At 44.1% G+C, this 20734-nt stretch overlaps 1 protein-coding gene across 2 annotated transcripts in view; it reads left to right on the top strand.

The window, feature by feature from the left end:
• LOC141161273 (uncharacterized) overlaps nt 1–20358 on the top strand; it is a 38836-nt gene extending 18478 nt beyond the window's left edge. The window contains exons 3-4 of one of the 2 annotated variants that reach the window (XM_073646069.1): nt 13354–13427; nt 17554–20351. In XM_073646069.1, coding sequence (XP_073502170.1) covers nt 13354–13427; nt 17554–18092 — 613 coding nt within the window. In that variant the 3' untranslated portion in view covers nt 18093–20351. Of the gene's footprint in view, nt 1–13353; nt 13428–16457; nt 16545–17553 lie in introns of those variants that run through there. The other variant, XM_073646070.1, reaches the window with a different exon arrangement.
• Nucleotides 20359–20734: the final 376 nt, after the last annotated feature.

Raw genomic sequence — 20734 nt, 5'->3', positions numbered from 1 at the left:
CATAGGGGGCAGTATTATTGTAGTTATATTCTTGTACATAGGGGGCAGTATTATAGTAGTTATATTCTTGTATATTGGGAGCAGTATTATAGTTGTTATATTCTTGTACATAGGGGGCAGTATTATAGTAATTATATTCATGTACATAGGGGGCAGTATTATAGTAGTTATATTCTTGTATATAGGGAGCAGTATTATAGTAGTTATATTCCTGTACATAGGAGCAGCATTATAGTAGTTATATTCTTGTACATAGGGGCAGTATTATAGTAGTTATATTCTTGTATATAGGGAGCAGTATTACAGTAGTTATATTCCTGTACATAGGAGCAGTATTATAGTAGTTATATTCTTGTACATAGGGGCAGTATTATAGTAGTTATATTCTTGTACATAGGGGCAGTATTATAGTAGTTATATTCTTGTACATAGGAGCAGTATTGTAGTAGTTATATTCTTGTACATAGGGGCAGTATTATAGTAGTTATATTCTTGTATATAGGGAGCAGTATTATAGTAGTTATATTCCTGTACATAGGAGCAGTATTATAGTAGTTATATTCTTGTACATAGGGGGCAGTATTATAGTAGTTATATTCTTTTATATAGGGAGCAGTATTATAGTAGTTATATTCCTGTACATAGGAGCAGTATTATAATAGTTATGTTCTTGTATATAGGAGCAGTATTATAGTAGTTATTTTCTTGTACATAGGAGCAGTATTATAGTAGTTATATTCTTGTATACAGGGAGCAGTATTATAGTAGTTATATTCTTGTATATAGGGAGCAGTATTATAGTAGCTATATTCTTGTACATAGGGGGCAGTATTATAGTAGCTATATTCTTGTACATAGGGGCAGTATTATAGTAGTTATATTCTTTTACATAGGGGCAGTATTATAGTAGTTATATTCTTGTACATGGGGGGCAATATTATAGTAGTTATATTCTTGTACATAGGGAGCAGTATTATAGTAGCTATATTCTTGTACATAGGAGCAGTATTATAGTAGTTATATTCTTGTACATAGGAGCAGTATTATAGTAGTTATATTCTTGTACATAGGAGCAGTATTATAGTAGTTATATTCTTGTATATAGGGAGCAGTATTATAGTAGTTATATTCTTGTACATAGGGGGCAGTATTATAGTAGTTATATTCTTGTATATAGGGAGCAGTATTATAGTAGCTATATTCTTGTACATAGGGGGCAGTATTATAGTAGTTATATTTTTGTACATAGACAGCAGTATTACAATAGTTGTATAGTACATTGAAAATGTATTTTTATTTTTTACACCCACAAACTTAAATGTATTTTATTGGAATTTTATATAATATATCAACACTAGTGTTGATCGAGCACTAAAATGCTCGGGTGCTCGAAGCTCGGGCGGAGCTCACCGTGATACGCGGGTGCTCGACCCGAGCAACGAGCCCAATGTTAGTCTATGGGAGACCCGAGCATTTTTGCGGCGGCACCCCTGGCAGTCTGTAGAAAGCCTAAGAAGTGCCCAAAACGATAGTGACAGTGCTCAAATGACATGGGGACAGCATGGGTATCGCCCCAGGAAGCATTTCAGACACCCAGGTCACTGCTGTCAACAACGTGGTCAGAGATATTAAGCCACTTTTACGGGCTCACAATAAAACGTTCAAAAACGAAACTGAAACTGCTTTCCTGTGAAATATGTTAAGGAAGTTCCTTTCCAGGGTAAAGACTTGTGTATAAGGTAAAATAAATAACCAAAAACAAAAATACTCCTCCACACCTTGGGCTATGTTCACAAGTAGCATTTTTTATGCGTTTTTGCACTTTTGTATTGCTTTCAACCGTGACAAATGCATTCACCGGGAAATGTCATTTTAACATTTTACAACCTTATCTGGCCATGTGCTGTGTGACACATGCATACCGTGCTGAAAAGACATGGGAACAGCATGGGGAAGACCCCTGGAAACATCTCTGACACCCGGGTCACCGCCTAAAAGTGTGCCCATCAGAAGTGATCCTTGCCGCATCACAAGATGCAGACTAGCAACTGTCCCCGTGCAAGTCCTTGTCCCAGGGTAGTGTTCAATTGTACCTCCCCCATTCCTTGCAATGCAAGCGCAAGTATGCAGCCTGCCACCCACCCACCCATGGGTGTCCACGCTCGGTCCCCAGCCGCCAGGGGGCGGCCGGGTGTTCATACTTGGTCCCCAGCCACTCCACGGCCGGATGCCCACACACGGTCCCCAGCCGCCTGGGGGCGGCCGGGTGTCCATAAACGGTCCCCAGCCGCCCCTATTTGTCCCGGTGCACCTTATACACAAGCGCGCATACCAAAACATTACCTGTGCCCTCCCCAGTGCATTTAGTGGGAAGGACAGCCTAACCACAAACACGTGGACAAGTGAATGTGGCCAGGGATGGTCCATCTCACTGACACGTTCACACTGGGTTAATATTGTGGAAGCCGGGACACAGTTGGACACTGGGATGCAACACGTCCTCCAGACATAGAGGATTGCGGGTCCTGGGTCAATCAGGCTTCAACACAAAGTTCAGAAGGTAGACAGCAGCAGTGGTCGGCCTCCTACACAACGAGTAAATTATTCATGATCATTCATGAGGCCATCCATCTCCTTAGCTTTCTGTTCCTTGGAATGCAAGCGCATGTATGTAGTAGCAGCTAGGCCTGAGGTGGTCAGCGTTTTGGCGCATATCCTACCTCCTCCGAGGATTGCTGGATGTTTTCCTGCTACTATCCCAGTTCTATGACTCCCGTTAAAACAAAGCTTCAGGTGATGAATGATGGATGAGGTGGTGGCAAAGGAGAAAGAGCAGAAGGAACAGGGACCATTCACATCAATATCAGACCAACCACACATGTCTTGTAGGATATGTTTCTGTACCAAAAGGAGCGGTTCGGCTACACAGTTATAGGGCATACAGTGAGTGCAATGCCTACCAAAAATTTTGAGGCACTCCAATGCCCCTTTGAAGTGACATGGAGGTCAGAGGGCCTTAACTAAACCGTTTTTTCCATTTATAGCAACTGGGTCTCCTGTACACTGTTGGCCTAAGCAGTGAATGGAAGGCTTTCCAAAAATTATGAGGAACTGCAATGCCCCATGAAACAATCGTGGATTACAGCGTACTAAAAACCTTCTACCCATTATTGGGGAGTGGGTCTCCCTTAGTTTTCGCCTATGCATTGAAAAGCAAAAGCTGACTAAAATTAGGAGGAAATGCAATGCCCGTTGGAAGAGTCGTGGAGGTTAGAGGTAATTAAAAACAACATTTCAATGCCCCTTGGAAGAGCTGTGGAGTTCAGAGTGATTTAACAAGACGGTTTTAATGCCCCTTGGAAGAGACGTGGAGGTCGCAGTGGAATAAAAAGACAATATCAATGACCCTTGGAAGAGACTTGGAGGTCACAGTAGCTTAACAAGACTGTTTTCATGCCCCTTTGAAGAGCTGTGGAGTTCAGAGTGGTTTAACAAGACGGTTTTAATGCCCCTTGGAAGAGACGTGGAGGTCACAGTAGCTTAACAAGACGGTTTTAATGCCCCTTGGAAGAGTGGTGGAGGTCACAGTGGAATAAAAAGACAATATCAATGCCCCTTGGAAGAGTGATGGAGGTTACAGTGGAATAAAAAGACAATATCAATGCCCCTTGGAAGAGTGGTGGAGGTCGCAGTGGAATAAAAAGACAATATCAATGCCCCTTCGAAGAGTGATGGAGGTTACAGTGGAATAAAAAGACAATATCAATGCCCCTTGGAAGAGTGGTGGAGGTCGCAGTGGAATAAAAAGACAATATCAATGCCCCTTGGAAGAGTGGTGGAGGTCACAGTGGAATAAAAAGACAATATCAATGCCCCTTGGAAGAATGGTGGAGGTTACAGTAGAATAAAAAGAAAATATCAATGCCCCATGGAAGAGACGTGGAGGTCACAGTAGCTTAACAAGACGATTTCAATGCCCCTTGGAAGAGACATGGAGGTCACAATAGCTTAACAAGACAGTTTTAATGCCCCTTGGAAGAGTGGTGGAGATCGCAGTGGACAATATCAATGCCCCTTGGAAGAGACGTGGAGGTCACAGTAGCTTAACAAGACGATTTTAATGCCTCTTACAAGAGCCATACAGTACAGCATATTAAAAACATTATTCCAATTATTGGGGAGTGGGTCTCCTATAGTCTTTGCCTATGCCTTCCAAGCAAAAGCTGCCAAAAATTAGGATGGAGGAACTTGCAATGCTGGCAAACAAGAGCCATGCAGTACAGCATATGAAAAACATTATTCCCATTATTGAGGAGTGGGTCTCCCATAGCCTTTGCCTATGCCTTCCAAGCAAAAGCTGCCAAAAATTAGGACGGAGGAACTTGCAATGCTGGCAACACGGACCACGGTCACCCTAGTGGTATAGTGGTGGCGGAGGCTGAGGATAAGGAGAAGAGCAAAAAACAGCCGAAATGAGGAAGCGTATACCCATGTGTGGGTGTGAAGTAGTGCATGGGAATACACCTCCCGAAATAACACAGTGGATTTGACTTTATGTTACTCTGCTGTCATTTGGTGGTGATGAGAAGTCTGGCTCAATCCAGCCCTTGTTCATTTTGATAAGGGTCAGCTTGTCAGCATTGTCAGTTGACAGGCGAGTGCGCTTATCAGTTATAATTCCCCCAGCGGCACTAAAAACACGCTCCGATAACATGCTAGCGGCAGGGCAGGCCAAGACCTCCAAGGTGTACAGAGCGAGCTCATTCCAAGTGTCCAGCTTGGATTCCTAATAATTAAAAGGCACAGAGGAATAACGGAGGACGCTGGTACGGTTGGCAAGGTACTCCCTCACCATCTTTCCACTCCTTGTGTGAGTACCCCGCGTCTCAGGGCCTGTAAGCTGGGCGGGTCTCAGAAAACTGTCCCAGAACGTTGACAGTGTTCCCCTGCCTCTGCTGGATTGGAGTTGCGTCTCTCTAGCCTGTACGCCTTGGTTGGGCAACAAACTGTGACCTCTGCCGCTAGCGTGTTCAGATGGGAATTTTTTTAACAGTTCTGCAGCAAGGGCCTTCTGGTACTGCCCCATTTTTGTAGACCTCTCCACCTCAGGAATAAGAGAGTGAAAGTTCTCCTTGTAGCGGGGGTCTAAAAGTGTCACCAACCAGTAATGACTGTCACCCAACATTTTGACAACGTGAGGGTCACGGTTAAGGCAGCATAACATAAAGTCAGCCATGCGTGCCAAACTGGTAACGGGCAAGACTTCCGTGTCCTCACCAAGATGACGACTGACCATGCTCTCCTCCTCCTCCTCCTCCCCCCTGTCCTCAGGCCACCCACGCTGAACCGACGGTATGACAGTTGTACAGCTACTACCGTCTACAGCGCATGATACCAGCTGCTGTTCTTCCTCCTCCTCCTCCTCTCCCTCATTGTCCCCCAATTCACGTTGGGATGAGATGAGGCTGGGCTGTGTGTAATCGCCCGCTACGGCTTCTTGATCCATCTCATCATACTGTTATGTTCTGCTACAAGAACTAAGGAAAGATAGTAAAACTGTCCCTACAATAGGACTAAGCTGATTCCCTACGATACAGCTGGCAACCTGTTCCTTGTGAACAGACCCGCCTTCGTCCTCAGCTAGTCTGAACGCAGTCCTAGGTCCCTAAAAGTACTAAGGGACAAAATTGGACACCTCCTAGCAGAAGTTGTAGCAGAGCAAAAAGACAAACAGACAAAAATACTTAGAGATCCAAGGACCAAGCAAACTATAGAGATAGGTACAAAGCACCTGGTATGATTAAGAGTCAAAGTAACACTGAAGTCCAGCAAAGCCAGAAGGGCGGAGCTGGAATAAATAGGCAGCAGGTCACGTGGCCACAAAATAGAAAAAAACTAACAGGAGGGTTCTAACAGTACCCCCTCTTCTATGAGGATCCTCCGGATCCTCCAGGCCCAGGCCTATCAGGAAACCTCCTGTGAAACACTCTGATAAGTCTAGGAGCAGAGACATCATCCGCCCTTACCCAGGAGATATCCTCAGGACGGAAACCTTTCCAAGCGACGAGATACTGCAATCTCCCTCTATGCCGTCTGGAATTCAGGATACGAGAAATTTCATATTCACCGTCTTCCACCACCGAAGGAACTGTGACAGTGGCGTCCCTATCCGATACAACAGCTTTTTTCAACAAGGAAACATGAAACACCGGATTAATCTTCCAGGAGGTGGGAACCTCCAACCTAACAGCAGACTGGTTAACCACTTGAAGCACCTTAAATGGTCCCACAAACTTCGGACCCAATTTCTTAGAAGGAATCCTCAACCGCAGATCCTTTGAGGACAACCAAACCATGTCACCAACCGTAAACAAAACCTCTTGATGTTTCCTGTTAAAATACTTCTTGGACTTTTTGTTAGCCTCTTGAAGGTTACAACGTACATCAGTCCAAACTGTCTCCAAATCACCGGAAAAATTCTCCTCCTCCGGCACAGCCGACACCAATTTGGAGAACGAACCAAACGACAGATGTCTCCCAGAACAACAAAAAAACGGAGAACACCCAGCAGAAGAGGATGTATGATTGTTAAGAGCAAATTCTGCGAGAGGCAGAAACTCAGACCACACCTCTTGATTGTCTGCCACAAAACAACGCAAAAACTGTTCAACATCCTGGTTCTTTCTTTCAGTCTGTCCATTAGACTCAGGATGATAACCAGACGAAAATGACAAATGGACTCCCAACCTGTCACAAAAAGCACGCCAAAAGCGAGCCACAAACTGAGGTCCTCTATCAGAAACAATGTCGTTAGGAACGCCATGGAGCCTGACAATTTCCTTAACAAAAGCCTTAGCGAGTGTCTTAGCGCAGGGTAGTTTAATGAAAGGAACCAAGTGACACATCTTGCTAAAACGGTCCACGATCACCCAGATGACAGTGAAACCCTCGGACACAGGAAGGTCAGTAATAAAATCCATTGCAAGATGCGTCCAAGGTGCACTAGGAACCTCCAGAGGGCAAAGCAACCCCGCAGCAGGAGCATGTGAAGCCTTTGATCTAGCACACACCGTACATTGACGCACCCACTTAATGTCTTCCCTCTGCCACCCAGGCCACCAAAAACTGTGACCTACAAGTCTCTTAGTCTCAGAAATTCCTGGATGACCTGCCAACCGAGACTCATGATACTCAACAAACAAATCTCTCCTAAAGGTCCTAGGCACAAACAACCTCCCATGAGGAGTGTTAGATGGGGCATCCTCCTGGGCTTTCAGAATCCCATCTTCCAAAACGGAGTCCAATGCTGCTATCACAACTCCTTCCTGTAAAATGCTCTCCTCCTCCTCGGTACCAACCATGGGAGAAAAGCTGCGAGATAAAGCATCAGCTTTAACATTCTTAGTACCCAGGATGTAAGTAACAGAAAAATTAAACCGTGAAAAAAAAAGTGCCCACCTAGCCTGACGGGCATTCAAGCGCTTGGCAGCATCCAGATAGATCAGATTCTTATGATCAGTGAAAACCTGAATGGGAAATTTAGCACCTTCCAAGAGATGACGCCAATGTTCAAATGCGAGTTTAATAGCCAGCAATTCCCGATTACCAACATCGTAATTAAGTTCGGTTTCAGAATTTTTTTTCGAAAAAAAGGCACAGGGATGTACTCCATCCTTGTTCTCCTGAGACAAAACCGCACCGACCCCCACCGAAGAAGCATCAATCTCAACCAAAAAAGGCTTGGTCTCATCAGGCGGCATAAGGATGGGGGCAGAACTGAACCTCTCCTTGAGATACACAAAAGCTTCAATGGCCTCAGAAGTCCACTGAACCGCATCAGCACCTTTCCTGGTGAGATCGGTCAGTGGCTTAACAATTATAGAAAAATTCTTAATGAATTTTCTGTAATAATTGGCGAAACCCAAAAATCTCTGTATCGATTTCAAACCAATAGGCCTAGACCATTCCTGCACCGCCTGAACCTTCATCGGGTCCATCTCAAAGCCCTCGCTGGAGATAATGTAGCCCAAAAAACTAATCCTCTGCACAGCGAACTCGCATTTCTCCAGCTTAGCAAAAAGTGAATTATCACTTAATAACTGCAATACCTCACGTACGCTCTGCCAATGGGACTCTAGATCTGGTGAATAAATCAAAATGTCATCCAAATACACCACCACATTCTTACCGATCAACGGTCTTAGGATGTCATTAATAAGGTTCTGAAAAAACGCTGGTGCGTTGGTAAGACCAAAAGGCATAACCAGATTCTCAAAATGACCCGCCGGAGTGTTTAAAGCAGTTTTCCATTCATCACCCTCCTTCATACGCAACAAATTGTATGCCCCCCTGAGATCAATTTTAGAGAACCACTTGGCCCCCACTAACTGGTTAAACAAGTCAGGAATTAACGGCAGTGGGTAGGAATTGCGTACAGTAATTTTATTAATTTCGCGAAAGTCCAGACATGGACGTAAACCCCAGTCCTTTTTTAAAAAAAAAAAAAAAATCCAACAGCCACAGGAGACTTGGAAGGTCTAATGTGACCAGCAGCCAAGCTTGTCTGTATGTATTCCTCCAAGGCCTTTCTTTCAGGGATAGTAAGATTAAACAAGCGACTCTTGGGAAGAGTAGCTCCAGGAATAAACTCAATAGTGCAATCATAGTGCCTATGAGGAGGTAAAATTTGCGACTCCTCCTCTGAAAAAACCTTCCAAAAATCCTGAATAGGTACCGGTAATTCCCCTTTTTCCACAGCAGCAATGCGACCGTTACAACATTTATCATAACACTTAGGACTCCAAGATTTAATTTCATTAGTAGACCAGTCCAGTAAAGGATTGTGCAGTTTTAACCAAGGCAAACCTAAAACTACTGGAGAAGGTAAATTTTCCAATACCACCAAATCCAAATTCTCTTCGTGAATACCATTAATAGTGAGGGGAAATTCAAAAACCTTGTGAGTAATACATTTCAAAGGAGTGTTATCAACAGCAACCACAGAAATAGGAGATGACAAAGATTTGGATTCGAATTTAAGTTTTTCCAAAAATCCCTTATCAATCACATTCAGTGTTGAACCACAATCCACAAATACCTGAAATTCAATCAACTCCTCCTGCAATGAGGTACTCCCTGACAGAAATACTCCCTTAGAGTTCAAACAAGCAATACGGGCGTAACTGACCTTTTTTTTTTTCTTTGTTTAACCGAAGCTCACAGTTCTTAACAAAATGATCAGATTTACCACAATAAAAACACAATCCCTTGGAAAACCTGAGGTCTTTTTCCTGAGAGCGGAGTGACATCGCCCCAATCTCCATCGGTTCTCCGTCGTCCGAGCAGACCCTCTGATGACTAGGAGCTGCCATAGCAGGAGTTTTCTCCTCATTAACCCTGGCACGCAGTCTCCTGTCCACACATATAGCTAATTGCATGGCTTCTTGCAAGGTTCCAGGTGCAGGGAAAGCAATCAGCAGATCCTTAACCCTTTCACTTAGACCAGCAAGAAACAATCATTTTAACGCCGAATCATTCCATTCCACTTCATAAGACCACCTTCTGAAGTGTGTACAATAATTTTCAACATCACCTAACCCCTGCTTCAAACGTCTCAGTTCTGTCTCAGCAGATGAGATTTGATCAGGATCGTCATACAACAACCCTATAGCAGAAAAAAAATCTTCCACTGATCTAAAACACGGATCATTAGGTTGGAGAAAAAAGGCCCATCCCTGTGGTTCCTTGCGCAAAAGTGACATGATAAACCCAATGTGCTGTGATTCTTTCCCAGAGGACCTGGGTCTCAAACGAAAATATAATAAACAAGCATTTTTAAAGGAAAAAAATCTTGTTGTTTACCATAAAAAAAATCAGGCAGTCCTACCTTCGGTTACACAAAATGCGCTCCAGGACAGCTACTCACGTGTTGCTGGAGCTCGGCCACCTCAAGAGACAATCCCTGCAGGCGTTGAGCCAATTCCTGAACAGACACCATGCTGATCTCCGGATTTCTTTCCTTAGAGTTTTTATTTTTTTTGGGCTGGACTTACTGTTATGATCTGCTACAAGAACTAAGGAAAGATAGGAAAACTGTCCCTACAATAGGACTAAGCTGATTCCCTACGATGCAGCGGGCAACCTGTTCCTTGTGAACAGACCCGCCTTCGTCCTCGGCTAGTCTGAACGCAGACCTATAGATATAAGGGAGGGGTCCCTGAAAGAACTAAGGACTGGGACAAAATTGGACACCTCCTAGCAGAAGTTGTAGCGGAGCAAAAAGACAAACAGACAAAAATACTTAGAGGTCCAAGGACCAAGCAAACTATAGAGATAGGTACAAAGCACCTGGCTAGATTAAGAGTCAAAGTAACACTGAAGTCCAGCAAAGCCAGAAGGGCGGAGCTGGAATAAAAAGGCAGCAGGTCACGTGACCACAAAATATAAAAAAACTAACAGGAGGGTTCTAACACATACTCTGGCTGCAATGCCTCCTCTTTAATTCTCTGCAGAGAGCGTTGCAAAAGACAAACAAGTGGAATGCTGACGCTAATGATGGCGTCATCGCCACTCACCATCTTGGTGGACTTCTCAAAGTTTGTCAGGATGGTACATATGTCAGACATCCAGGTCCACTCCTGAGGTCTTATGTGTGGAGTCTGACCTGAATATCGACGGCCTTGTTGCAGCTGGTATTCCACAACTACTCTCTTCTGCTCACAAATCCTTTGCAACATGTGGAGGGTAGAGTTCCAATGTGTGGGGACATCACCAGTCGGTGTGCCGGAAGCTGCAAACGCTGCTTCAACACAGCAAGGGCGGCGGAAGCTGTAGCCGACTGCCGAAAATGAGCTGACAGGCGGCGTACTTTGACAAGCAGATCTGGCAACTCGGGGTACAATTTAAGAACCCGCTGAACCATGAGGTTAAGCACATGAGCCAGGCATGGTACGTGTGTGATCTCGTCTCGCCTCAGAGCCGCCACCAGGTTACGGCCATTGTCACACAAGACCATGCCTCTATGTAGGTTCAGCGGTCTCAGCCACAGATCTGCCTGCTCTTTCACAGATGTCCACAACTCACAAGCAGTGTGAGGTTTATCACCTAAGCTTATGAGTTTCAGCACAGCCTGTTGCTGCTTGGCGGAGGCAGTACTGCAGTGCTTCCAGCTGGTAACTGATGTGGTGATATCTGAGATGGAGGCTGAACATGAGGAGGAGGAGGAGGATGATGTGCAGGAGCTGTACACTGTGGGGGCAACTCTGACTGACATAGGGCCCGCAATCCTCGGTGTGGGGAGGATGTGTTCCGTCCCAAGGTCCGACTGGGTCCCGGCTTCCACTATGTTTACCCAGTGTGCCGTCAGGGAGATGTACCGTCCATGGCCACAAGCACTTGTCCACGTGTCCGTTGTCAGGTGGACTCTCCCAGTAACTGCGTTGTTGAGGGCACGGCAGATGTTTTGGGACACTTGCTTGTGTAGTGCGGGGATGGCACACCGGGCAAAATAGTGTCAGCTGGGGTCCGAGTACCGAGGGACGGCCACCGCCATAAGGTTGCGGAAGGATTCCGTCTCCACCAGCCTAAAAGGCAGCATTTCCAACGCAAGCAGTCGTGAAATGTGCAAATTAGGACTGTGGGGCGTTGGCTGCGAATTTGCGCTTTCGTTCAAAGGTCTGGGATATGGACAATTGAACGCTGCGGTGGGACGTGGACGTGGATGCTGTTTCTTGAGAAACTGCCATAACAAGTGAAGACTGAGAGGAGGGGGCATCTTTGCATGCATTATGGACAGGGGATTGCCTTGCACGCACAACAGGGGGTTCTATTACACGCACAACAGCGGAAGAAGCAGTGGTGACACCCGCTGACACAGGTCGTGGACCCTGGGGTTCACCCCACAAAGTCGGGTGCTTTGCTGACATGTGCCTCATCATGCTGGTGGTGGTCAGGCTGGTAGTTTTGTCACCCCTGCTGATGCTGGCATGGCAGGTGGTACAAATGACCTTTTTGGGGTTATCAGCAGAGTCTTTAAAAAACTTCCAGACTCTGGAAGACCTACCGGTTGTACTGGCAACGTCCGTCGTGTTGGTGTTACGGGGAACGGTTGCCCGCCTTCTGTGTGCGGCCACCACACTGCTTCTTCCTGCCTGTTGGGGTACTCTGCCTCCCTCCCCCTGTGTGCTGCTGGCCTTGCTCTGCGTGTCCTCCTGCCACGTTGGGTCAGTTACTAGATCATCTACCACCTCCTCCTCTTCCACTTCCGCACCACGATCCTCCTCCTCACTTCGTGGCAATTGTGTCTCGTCATCGTCCACCTCTTGTGACAGATTGCCAGCGTCGACTTCCTGTGGCCGTGGCTGTTCAAATATTTGGGCATCGCTACATGGGATTTCCTCTTCCACCACTTCAAGCGGAGGAGGCGAGGGGCACAAATATGGAAATGGACCAGTGAACAGCTCTTCAGAGTGTCCAACTGTGGAATTTGTACAGTCTGACGGAGGAAAAAAAAAAAGAGGATTTAGATTAAAAAAAATGATTTTTCCTGGCCCCTGAGACCTGGAGCTAAGTCCAGCAATTTGACCAGCAGGAGCACACAGGACTGTAATGCAGCGTTTGCTGGTATAACCACTGCGTCTCCTATACAGCCTGCCTGCCTGGTATCTGGGATGGATATTAGTCCTGAGAAGGACTGTTTGTTTGATCTGGCAGCCTTTACAGACCCTACACTAAGTATTTCGCAGTATAAATCTCTCCCTATCTCAGCAGCGCTTTCCCTACACTGTCTGATCCGGAGCGACTGTGTCCAAGATGGCGGCGCCCGGTTTTAAATACTCGAGGTGACGCTGTGCGGCCAGCCAATCACTGTAATGCCACAACCAACATGGCTACAGCATTACAGTGACTGGCTGGCAATCCCTGCATGTTCATTGGCTCTGTAAAGAGCGCCAAACATGCAGGGCGGAGACCCGAGCTCCCGCCCGAGTAACCCGGAAATGCTCGGTGCTCGCCGAACATCCCGAGTAGTGAGATGCTTGGGCGAGTACCGAACAGTGTCGAGCATGCTCGCTCAATACTAATCAACACTATATAGCAAGTACTTGTGAAGTCTATAGAAAATGATACATGACTTTTTAAATATTTTAAAACTATAATTCTGAAATTGGTGACGTGTTTGTAACTGTTGGATTATCTCTTCATAGCACTTGGTCATGGGTGTTTGTATGTGTTTTGTTATTGTGGAATCACTATGTTGCTGTTATTGCTGTTGAACGTGTTTTATTGATATCTGCTTTGTTCTCCCATTTTGTGATGTTTCTCAGATTGTTGTTTTTTTTGCTTTAATCTTTTTAGCGTAAGAAAAGTAATCACAAATGAAGAAAAGAAGAACCTAAAAGCTTTATTTCTTTCCGCACAGAATCTGACAGGTATTATCCATCTGTATATCTTATATTAAGGTTCTGTACACTGTGAGAAACTCGGGGACCTTGTTCTTCTATGGACTTTTCTGTATAGTTATTTTCCTATTTCCGGTATGTTGGGGTTTGTTGGGAAACAATCTAACTGCACCCAAATGTGAATCTTGAAAAATTGTGGATTTCAATCCCACACTGTACTGTAGTCTCCCACACCTTATGCCTGGAAACGATGAGAGGAGACTGTGAAAATCATTATGATGGATGAATCAGAGGAGGATGTGAAGAATCGTTCTGATTAATTGATTTGAAGAGGATGTCAAACTTTGTTCTGATAAAAGGAGTCAGAAAAGGATTTGAATAATCATTCTGATTGAAGGATCTGAGGAGGATAAAAAAGAAATGGTGAAAATCATCTAAAGAAAAAGGATTTTGTAGATGTAAACAACTCGTAACCTCGTAAGCAAAAGGGTTCAGAGGAGAGTGTTAAGAATCATTCTGATAAAAAGATCAGAGAAGAATATGAAGAATCAATACAATGACAGGATCAGAGAAGAATGCAAAAATCTGTCACGAATCTGTTGTTGGGTATCCCGGGACCTAGGAGTACTCTAGCTATCCCTGTTCCCCAGATTACTTCTAATGGTGAAGATGCCGGGGCCACTTACCTTACTGAGCTCCTGAATCCACCCTAAGTCTATTCCTTCCCCCCACACAGGGAGGAGGGGAGTAGTAGTGTATCGCAATACATGAACCAGACTAACAAGGTAATAGAAAAAGGGATAAAGGAAAATACAGACCATACTTCTATGCACCCTAAGTAATAGAATGAGAGGATTTGGAGGTAATCAAAACCAAGCAACAGTCTTAGATAAATCCACCAAACACCTTCTCAAACAGCAACAAACCACCAAACTCCTGAACCATGGAGCATGAAGCTAACTCTGGCACGTCCTGATTGCCAGAAGCGAGTATATATAGGAGTGGGGAGTGGCCAACTCTGAACAGCTGAGAGCATCAGCACAAGCAAGCTTCAGTGCAGGAGTAGGAGAAATCAGACAGCTAGGTCTTCTGTATCCTCTCTGTCACGATAAACCTGTGACAAAATCATTATAATAGAAAAATCACAGAATAACATAAAGAATCTTTCTAATGAAAGGATCAAAGGAGGATGTAAAGAATTATTCTGATTAAAAGATCAGGACAGGATATGAAAACTTGTTCTGATGAAAAGGCTGATAGGAGGATGCAGAGAATTATTCTGGAAAAAGGGGTTAGAGGAGAATGGGAAAAATCCTTCTGATAAAAGTATCCGAGAAAGATAAAAACAATTGTTTTTAATGACGAGATCAGAGGAGGATGTGAAGAATGCTTCCGACAAAAGGATTAGAATAGGAAGTGAAGAATCATTCTGTTGAAAATATCAGAGGAGGATGTGGAGCATTGTTCTGATGAAAGTGATAGCATGTGGATCAGGGAGGACCATGACAGCAGAGTATGCTGGGCAGCAAATGGGCAAGCGAAGCTGGAAGCAGTCGATGGAGCTGAAGGGCAGTTACATTTACCAAGATCATAGTTATACAATCAGGAACTTGCAGCAGAGATACGGTTGCCCACAGGATTAGCAAAGATGTATAAGCAATCAGGATCTTGCAGCAGGGTAATGGTTAACCACAGGAATAGCAGAAATGTACAGTATGTGCACTCAGCAACCTTTAACAGGGATATGATTAACTAAGGGATTAGCATTATGCACGAGAAGAGGCCATAAATCTTTAAAGGTCGTATAGCGCTTGCGATATAAAATGAAGACCCCTATGAATCCATGTTTCATGAGTCAATGCACAAGTCAATGCACTGGTAAATGAGCATACCCATAGTAATGAAGGATAGATGTACTCTCCGGGTACCCCCCCCCTTTCATCATGGGCTTGTCTCTAGCCTGGAGAGTACATCTATCCTTCATTACTATGGGTAAGCTCATTTACCAGTAGTGACTTGTGCCTTGAATCATGGATTTATAGGGGTCTTTGTTTTATAACTATTGCACACACCAAACCACCTTTAGAGGTTATGGAACTTGCTTCCTATGCTATCATAGCCTCTTCTTGTGCATATACAGTACAGACCAAAAGTTTGGACACACCTTCTCATTTAAAGATTTTTCTGTATTTTCATGACTTTTAAAATTGTACATTCACACTGAAGGCATCAAAACTACGAATTACCACATGTGGAATTATATACTTAACAAAAAAGTGTGAAACAACTGAAAATATGTCTTATATTCTAGGTTCTTCACAGTAGCCACCTTTTGCTTTGATGACTGCTTTGCACACTCTTGGCATTCTCTTGATGAGCTTCAAGAGGTAGTCACCGGAAATGGTTTTCACTTCACAGGTGTGCCCTGTCAGGTTTAATAAGTGGGATTTCTTGCCTTATAAATGGGGTTGGGACCATCAGTTGTGTTGTGCAGAAGTCAGGTGGATACACAGCTGATAGTCCTACTGAATAGACTGTTAGAATTTGTATTATGGCAAGAAAAAAGCAGCTGAGTAAAGAAAAACGAGTGGCCATCATTACTTTAAGAAATGAAGGTCAGCCAGTCCGAAAAATTGGGAAAACTTTGAAAGTGTCCCCAAGTGCAGTTGCAAGCACCATCAAGCGCTACAAAGAAATTGGCTCACATGAGGACCGCTCCAGGAAAGGAAGACCAAGAGTCACCTCTGCTTCTGAGGATAAGTTTATCCGAGTCACCAGCCTCAGAAATCGCAGGTTAACAGCAGCTCAGATTAGAGACCAGGTCAATGCCACACAGAGTTCTAGCAGCAGACACATCTCTACAACAACTGTTAAGAGGAGACTTTGTGCAGCAGGCCTTCATGGTAAAATAGCTGCTAGGAAACCACTGCTAAGGACAGGCAACAAGCAGAAGAGACTTGTTTGGGCTAAAGAACACAAGGAATGGACATTAGACCAGTAGAAATCTGTGCTTTGGTCTCATGAGTCCAAATTTGAGATCTTTGTTTCCAACCACCGTGTCTTTGTGCTATGCAGAAAAGGTGAACGGAAGGACTCTACATGCCTGGTGGTGGTTTGTGGCTACTCCATCTATGGTGGTTTCACAAGGTAATTCTATGGCCATTACAACGTGGCTCCTGTCATGAATGTGTGTGCACAACGTGCCAGGATAATTGCTAGTCCTCTTCCTCTCTGAAGAGACAATTTGCATATTTCCCAGAGGAGCATTGCGGCTTTAAAAGTCTCCTCACTGTGACATGCTTAACACGTCACTCTCCGCAAGGAGACATATTACTCCTAGATACCGGTCTGACGCCTCTCACCCTGCCAAACCAGAACTCACACTTTGCACTGATGAGGGGCAGCACCCCGAAATACAGTGTCTGCAAATTGAGTTTTTGGTTCTGGCTTATATCCTAAGTCATGTGATCAGGCTCGTTAAGGGTCACTATTGACTTTTAGGATTGCTGCTTCCTGTAGGTGGCGCTATAGAGTTCTGGTCCTCTTCCTTTCTGAAGAGACAATTAGAATAATTGCAGTAATTCCAAATTTCGATCATTTTTTTGGTAATCAAGGATGGAGCTCATTCTGGTTTACTTTAAGAAATCATCTATTCTTAGAAAATGAAAAAAACACTTTCATATATTATTTTTATTTAAAAACTCCCTAAATGTCTGAAATGTTGCAGTTCTTTTTCGGTCCAATAGTCGCATAACAGACTGATACTTGCTGTTTTGTAGGGATCACTTTTCTGCGGTCACCTCATTATCAGTGCCGATAGGGATTGAAATAACCAACTCGCCCTCTCACCAAGCACGCTCACGTGTCCCGTAGATGGAGTGGGTGATGGGGACAGTTCAGTTACTTTTCTTTGCACAGTAATCACTGAACTCCAATTATATTCTCCAAAAAGGTCAATAGGCGTAAGGACAATTCATCTGCTCCTCTCGGCACAATGGTCACGCTGCGGTCCACAGAGCACGCGCTCTAAACTGTCCCAAACCTCACATTGATGCTACTATGTACCGAATTTTAATATTCAGTGTTTCTTGTCTAGAGATTGGCAATGCAATAAAAAAACTACAAGTCATCTTCCATCTTCTGTCTTGTCTTCCAGGAGTCGTCCCAATAGTGGTTCTCACTCATAAGACAGCGGGGACTTTGACTGAAAAAGAAGGAATATTCAGGGACATCGGAGTCGACAGAATCTTTTCATTTGAGAATTACACCAGAGAAGATCACATGAAAACCAGAGGAAAACACGAAGAAGTCCTGAAATTCTTGTGTGAAGTCATTAAAGACGTTCAGTTTCGGGTGGAACAACCTCGAGATCCATCGGAGGAGATGAAGATGAGGAAGAAATTTGTGCTTAACTACATCCAAAATTGGGATGCAATGGAAAAGCAGAGAAAAGAGGAAAACAAAAAAGCCTTGGAGCAAATTCTGCAGGAGAAGAAACGTAAGAATATTGAAGGGGAGATGAAGAAACGGAGGGAGGAAGAACGGATGAAGCAGGAGGAGGAGGAATGCAAGAGGCGAGAGCAGGAGCTCCAATGGGAGAGGGAACGTGAGCGAGCGAGACAAGAGGAGGAAGTCAGGCGAGAAAACCAGGAGAAAAAGAAGAAGAAGAAGAAACTATGCTTTGGATTATTTTAGCCCAAAATAAATAACATATAAATAGTATTCATGATCCAGGCATGAGATATCGGGACCAGAAGATGGACCCCTGTCTGTCCTCTTGGATTCAGAACTTCATTTGCACAGTGTCAGAAATGATTCACATCTGGAGAATTGTATTCTTTCTACCAATCTATAATATGACTATAAACCATTGCACCCAGGATAGGAGGCGGCAGGACGCGTCCGGAGCTGCGTCTGTAGACACAATCATCACTGACTATTACTTTATGATTAATGGAGTCCTAATGACAAGTCCCTGCTCATGTAGTAATGGAAAGCAGGAAAACGTACCATAAATCTATGATCACCACGCAAACGATTCACGGTGATAAACTCTATAAATGTGTATAAATTTGTGACTCTTCAGATTTTGTGGTATACTATGCCTGATGAAGAGACCTGAGTAGTCTGGAAAGCTTGCAATTTGTTACCATCTTTTCAGTTAGACATTAAAAGGTATCAACCACTGAGGACTCTCAAATCTAAATATTTTTCTATCTACTGGCTAACACGGTACAAGAATATATATTTTCCCTATATCAATATTTAATAAAAATTTGTTCAAAAAAGTGGTTGTTGTCGCCTCCGTGTTACCACAAAATAAACGACTGTTAACGACAAACTAAGAAAAAAGAAGAGTTGCAAAAAGAAATGTAAAACGCTGAAGATGTCAACGTCAGAAACTGAAAATTGTAACCGTATCAAGCGGAACCAACAACTTATCATATAATTTCCCACGAGTGACGCCGCGGGTATTTTGATCGTATTTTCATAAAATCGTTCTCTACTCAAGAATTTATATTTTGTTGCAAGAAATCGTCAATATGTTTTGAATTTTTGAATCTTTCTGCTGAGTCCGGACTGTACGGTGACGTTCCTCAGCCCGAACCTGTTTGGTTCCTTAATTACGGTGGTAAATACTTTATGGCAGAAAAGGCAGAAGCATTGTATAGTGTAAGCGATACCTCTACTGGCCAACCAGACAAATGTATAGAAGCTTTAAGAGCTTAGAGAGTATGTTACTCAACCCCGGGATTATCTGCAGAATCACCGACCTCTCCGTATGGTGAAAACCAGGGAATCTCTAACTTTGCGGCTCAGATTTACCCAATACCAAATGTTGCAGCAAACCTGTAGATCCACATGATCCCAGGGAGGCATGGTCACCACAAACCCCATTATTTCAATGAAAAGACTCAATTATTATAAACAACTTTGTCCGAGAGATGAGATTTAATTTCACGATCATAAGTACAGAACAACTATATTGATCGTAGGAGACAATATGTAATTACCTCGTAATTAAAACTGAGGAGAAGTAACAAGATTATAAAAAAAAGTCTTAGTCCCGGAATCTCTCCACCCAACCATCCATAATTATCGAGGTGTTTTCCTGAGATCTTCTTCAATTATTTTGGTCTTTCTATGCCTGATTCACCCACTGAGATACACGCTCTAAGGGTCACACAGCAGTAGATCCCCTCATGCGAGAGAATCGGGCCGATTATGCTAATGACACTTGGATCAGACTCTTTTATAGACTGATCCGACTCTCTCACGTGAGAGAATCACACGCAGGTGCAGAGAAGACGGAGAACTTAATTTCTCCATCTTCTCCATGGTCTGTGTCCACGATAATCAGACTGCACTCGGATGAGATCCAACTGCAGTGTGATGTTTTACACACTCCAATAGACTTATATGGGTGTGCGTGATCTGAATATCGGATGCACCCCCAGCATGATGTAATTGTTTTCTCATCGCAGATCTGCACTGCTCCATAATATAACATTGGGCCGTGTGCTATCCAATCAAACATTAGAGAGCACTAGGCCGTGTTATACTCCAGTGTGAGCGAGCCCTTACGCTAACAACCTTGATTTACCTCTACCATTCCTGCTGAGTCACTAAAATCCCTGATCTCCAATAACGATCCCTGCTCTCTTCACATCCCCCTACTGTCATGGGTGTGTTAGATGTGACAGACAGTCGCCCTGCAGTTGGTTGCAGGAGATCTCTTCGTTTGCATTACAGACACCTTCCTTCTTAAATTTGTCTCAGTCTAGGACCCAGCGGCTACCTCCCTCCTGCTAATTGACACCCATGCCTGGGTGTTTAAATTCTTTCTGCTTGCTACAGGGAGGCGCCAGTGATATTCACATGTTCCCTTGTGAAGGCTTGGAGCTATTGCAGTTTGCTTACATCCTCTCTGGAGTTAGGAGGACGTGTGCTGTAATCTCTCTGAAGTCGGCTCAAGCTAAGTTATTTTTCCCCGTGTTTGTCTTCCTTGTTGTCTTTAGTTGTTAGTGGGGACTGACTAGTGTTCACCCACCCCCCCCCCCTTACCTATCCAGGGCCTAGCTCTAGGGAGATACAGGGTTTAGGTTCCTGTGCAGCGATTGATGTGGAACCAATATAGGGATGATAGGGGAAAACATACTATGTATGTCGGTCCTCATGTCTTTACGTTGGATAAAAAACCCACCAGGTTTGAACCGTATAGCACTTTTGGGCTTTATTTTCACCTATGGACTTTGGGCCAGATGTATATGTTTTTTTAAGGAATTTTCTAATAAAGCGTTGGATCTGTTGGATTACACGGCTTCTCAGTGATCATT

This window comes from Phyllobates terribilis, unplaced genomic scaffold, assembly GCF_046119375.1.
Source record: "Phyllobates terribilis strain yellow unplaced genomic scaffold, ASM4611937v1 Scaffold_9__5_contigs__length_417890890, whole genome shotgun sequence".
NCBI classification, from domain to species: Eukaryota; Metazoa; Chordata; class Amphibia; order Anura; family Dendrobatidae; genus Phyllobates; species Phyllobates terribilis.
This window is presented reverse-complemented; position numbering and strand designations above follow the sequence as displayed.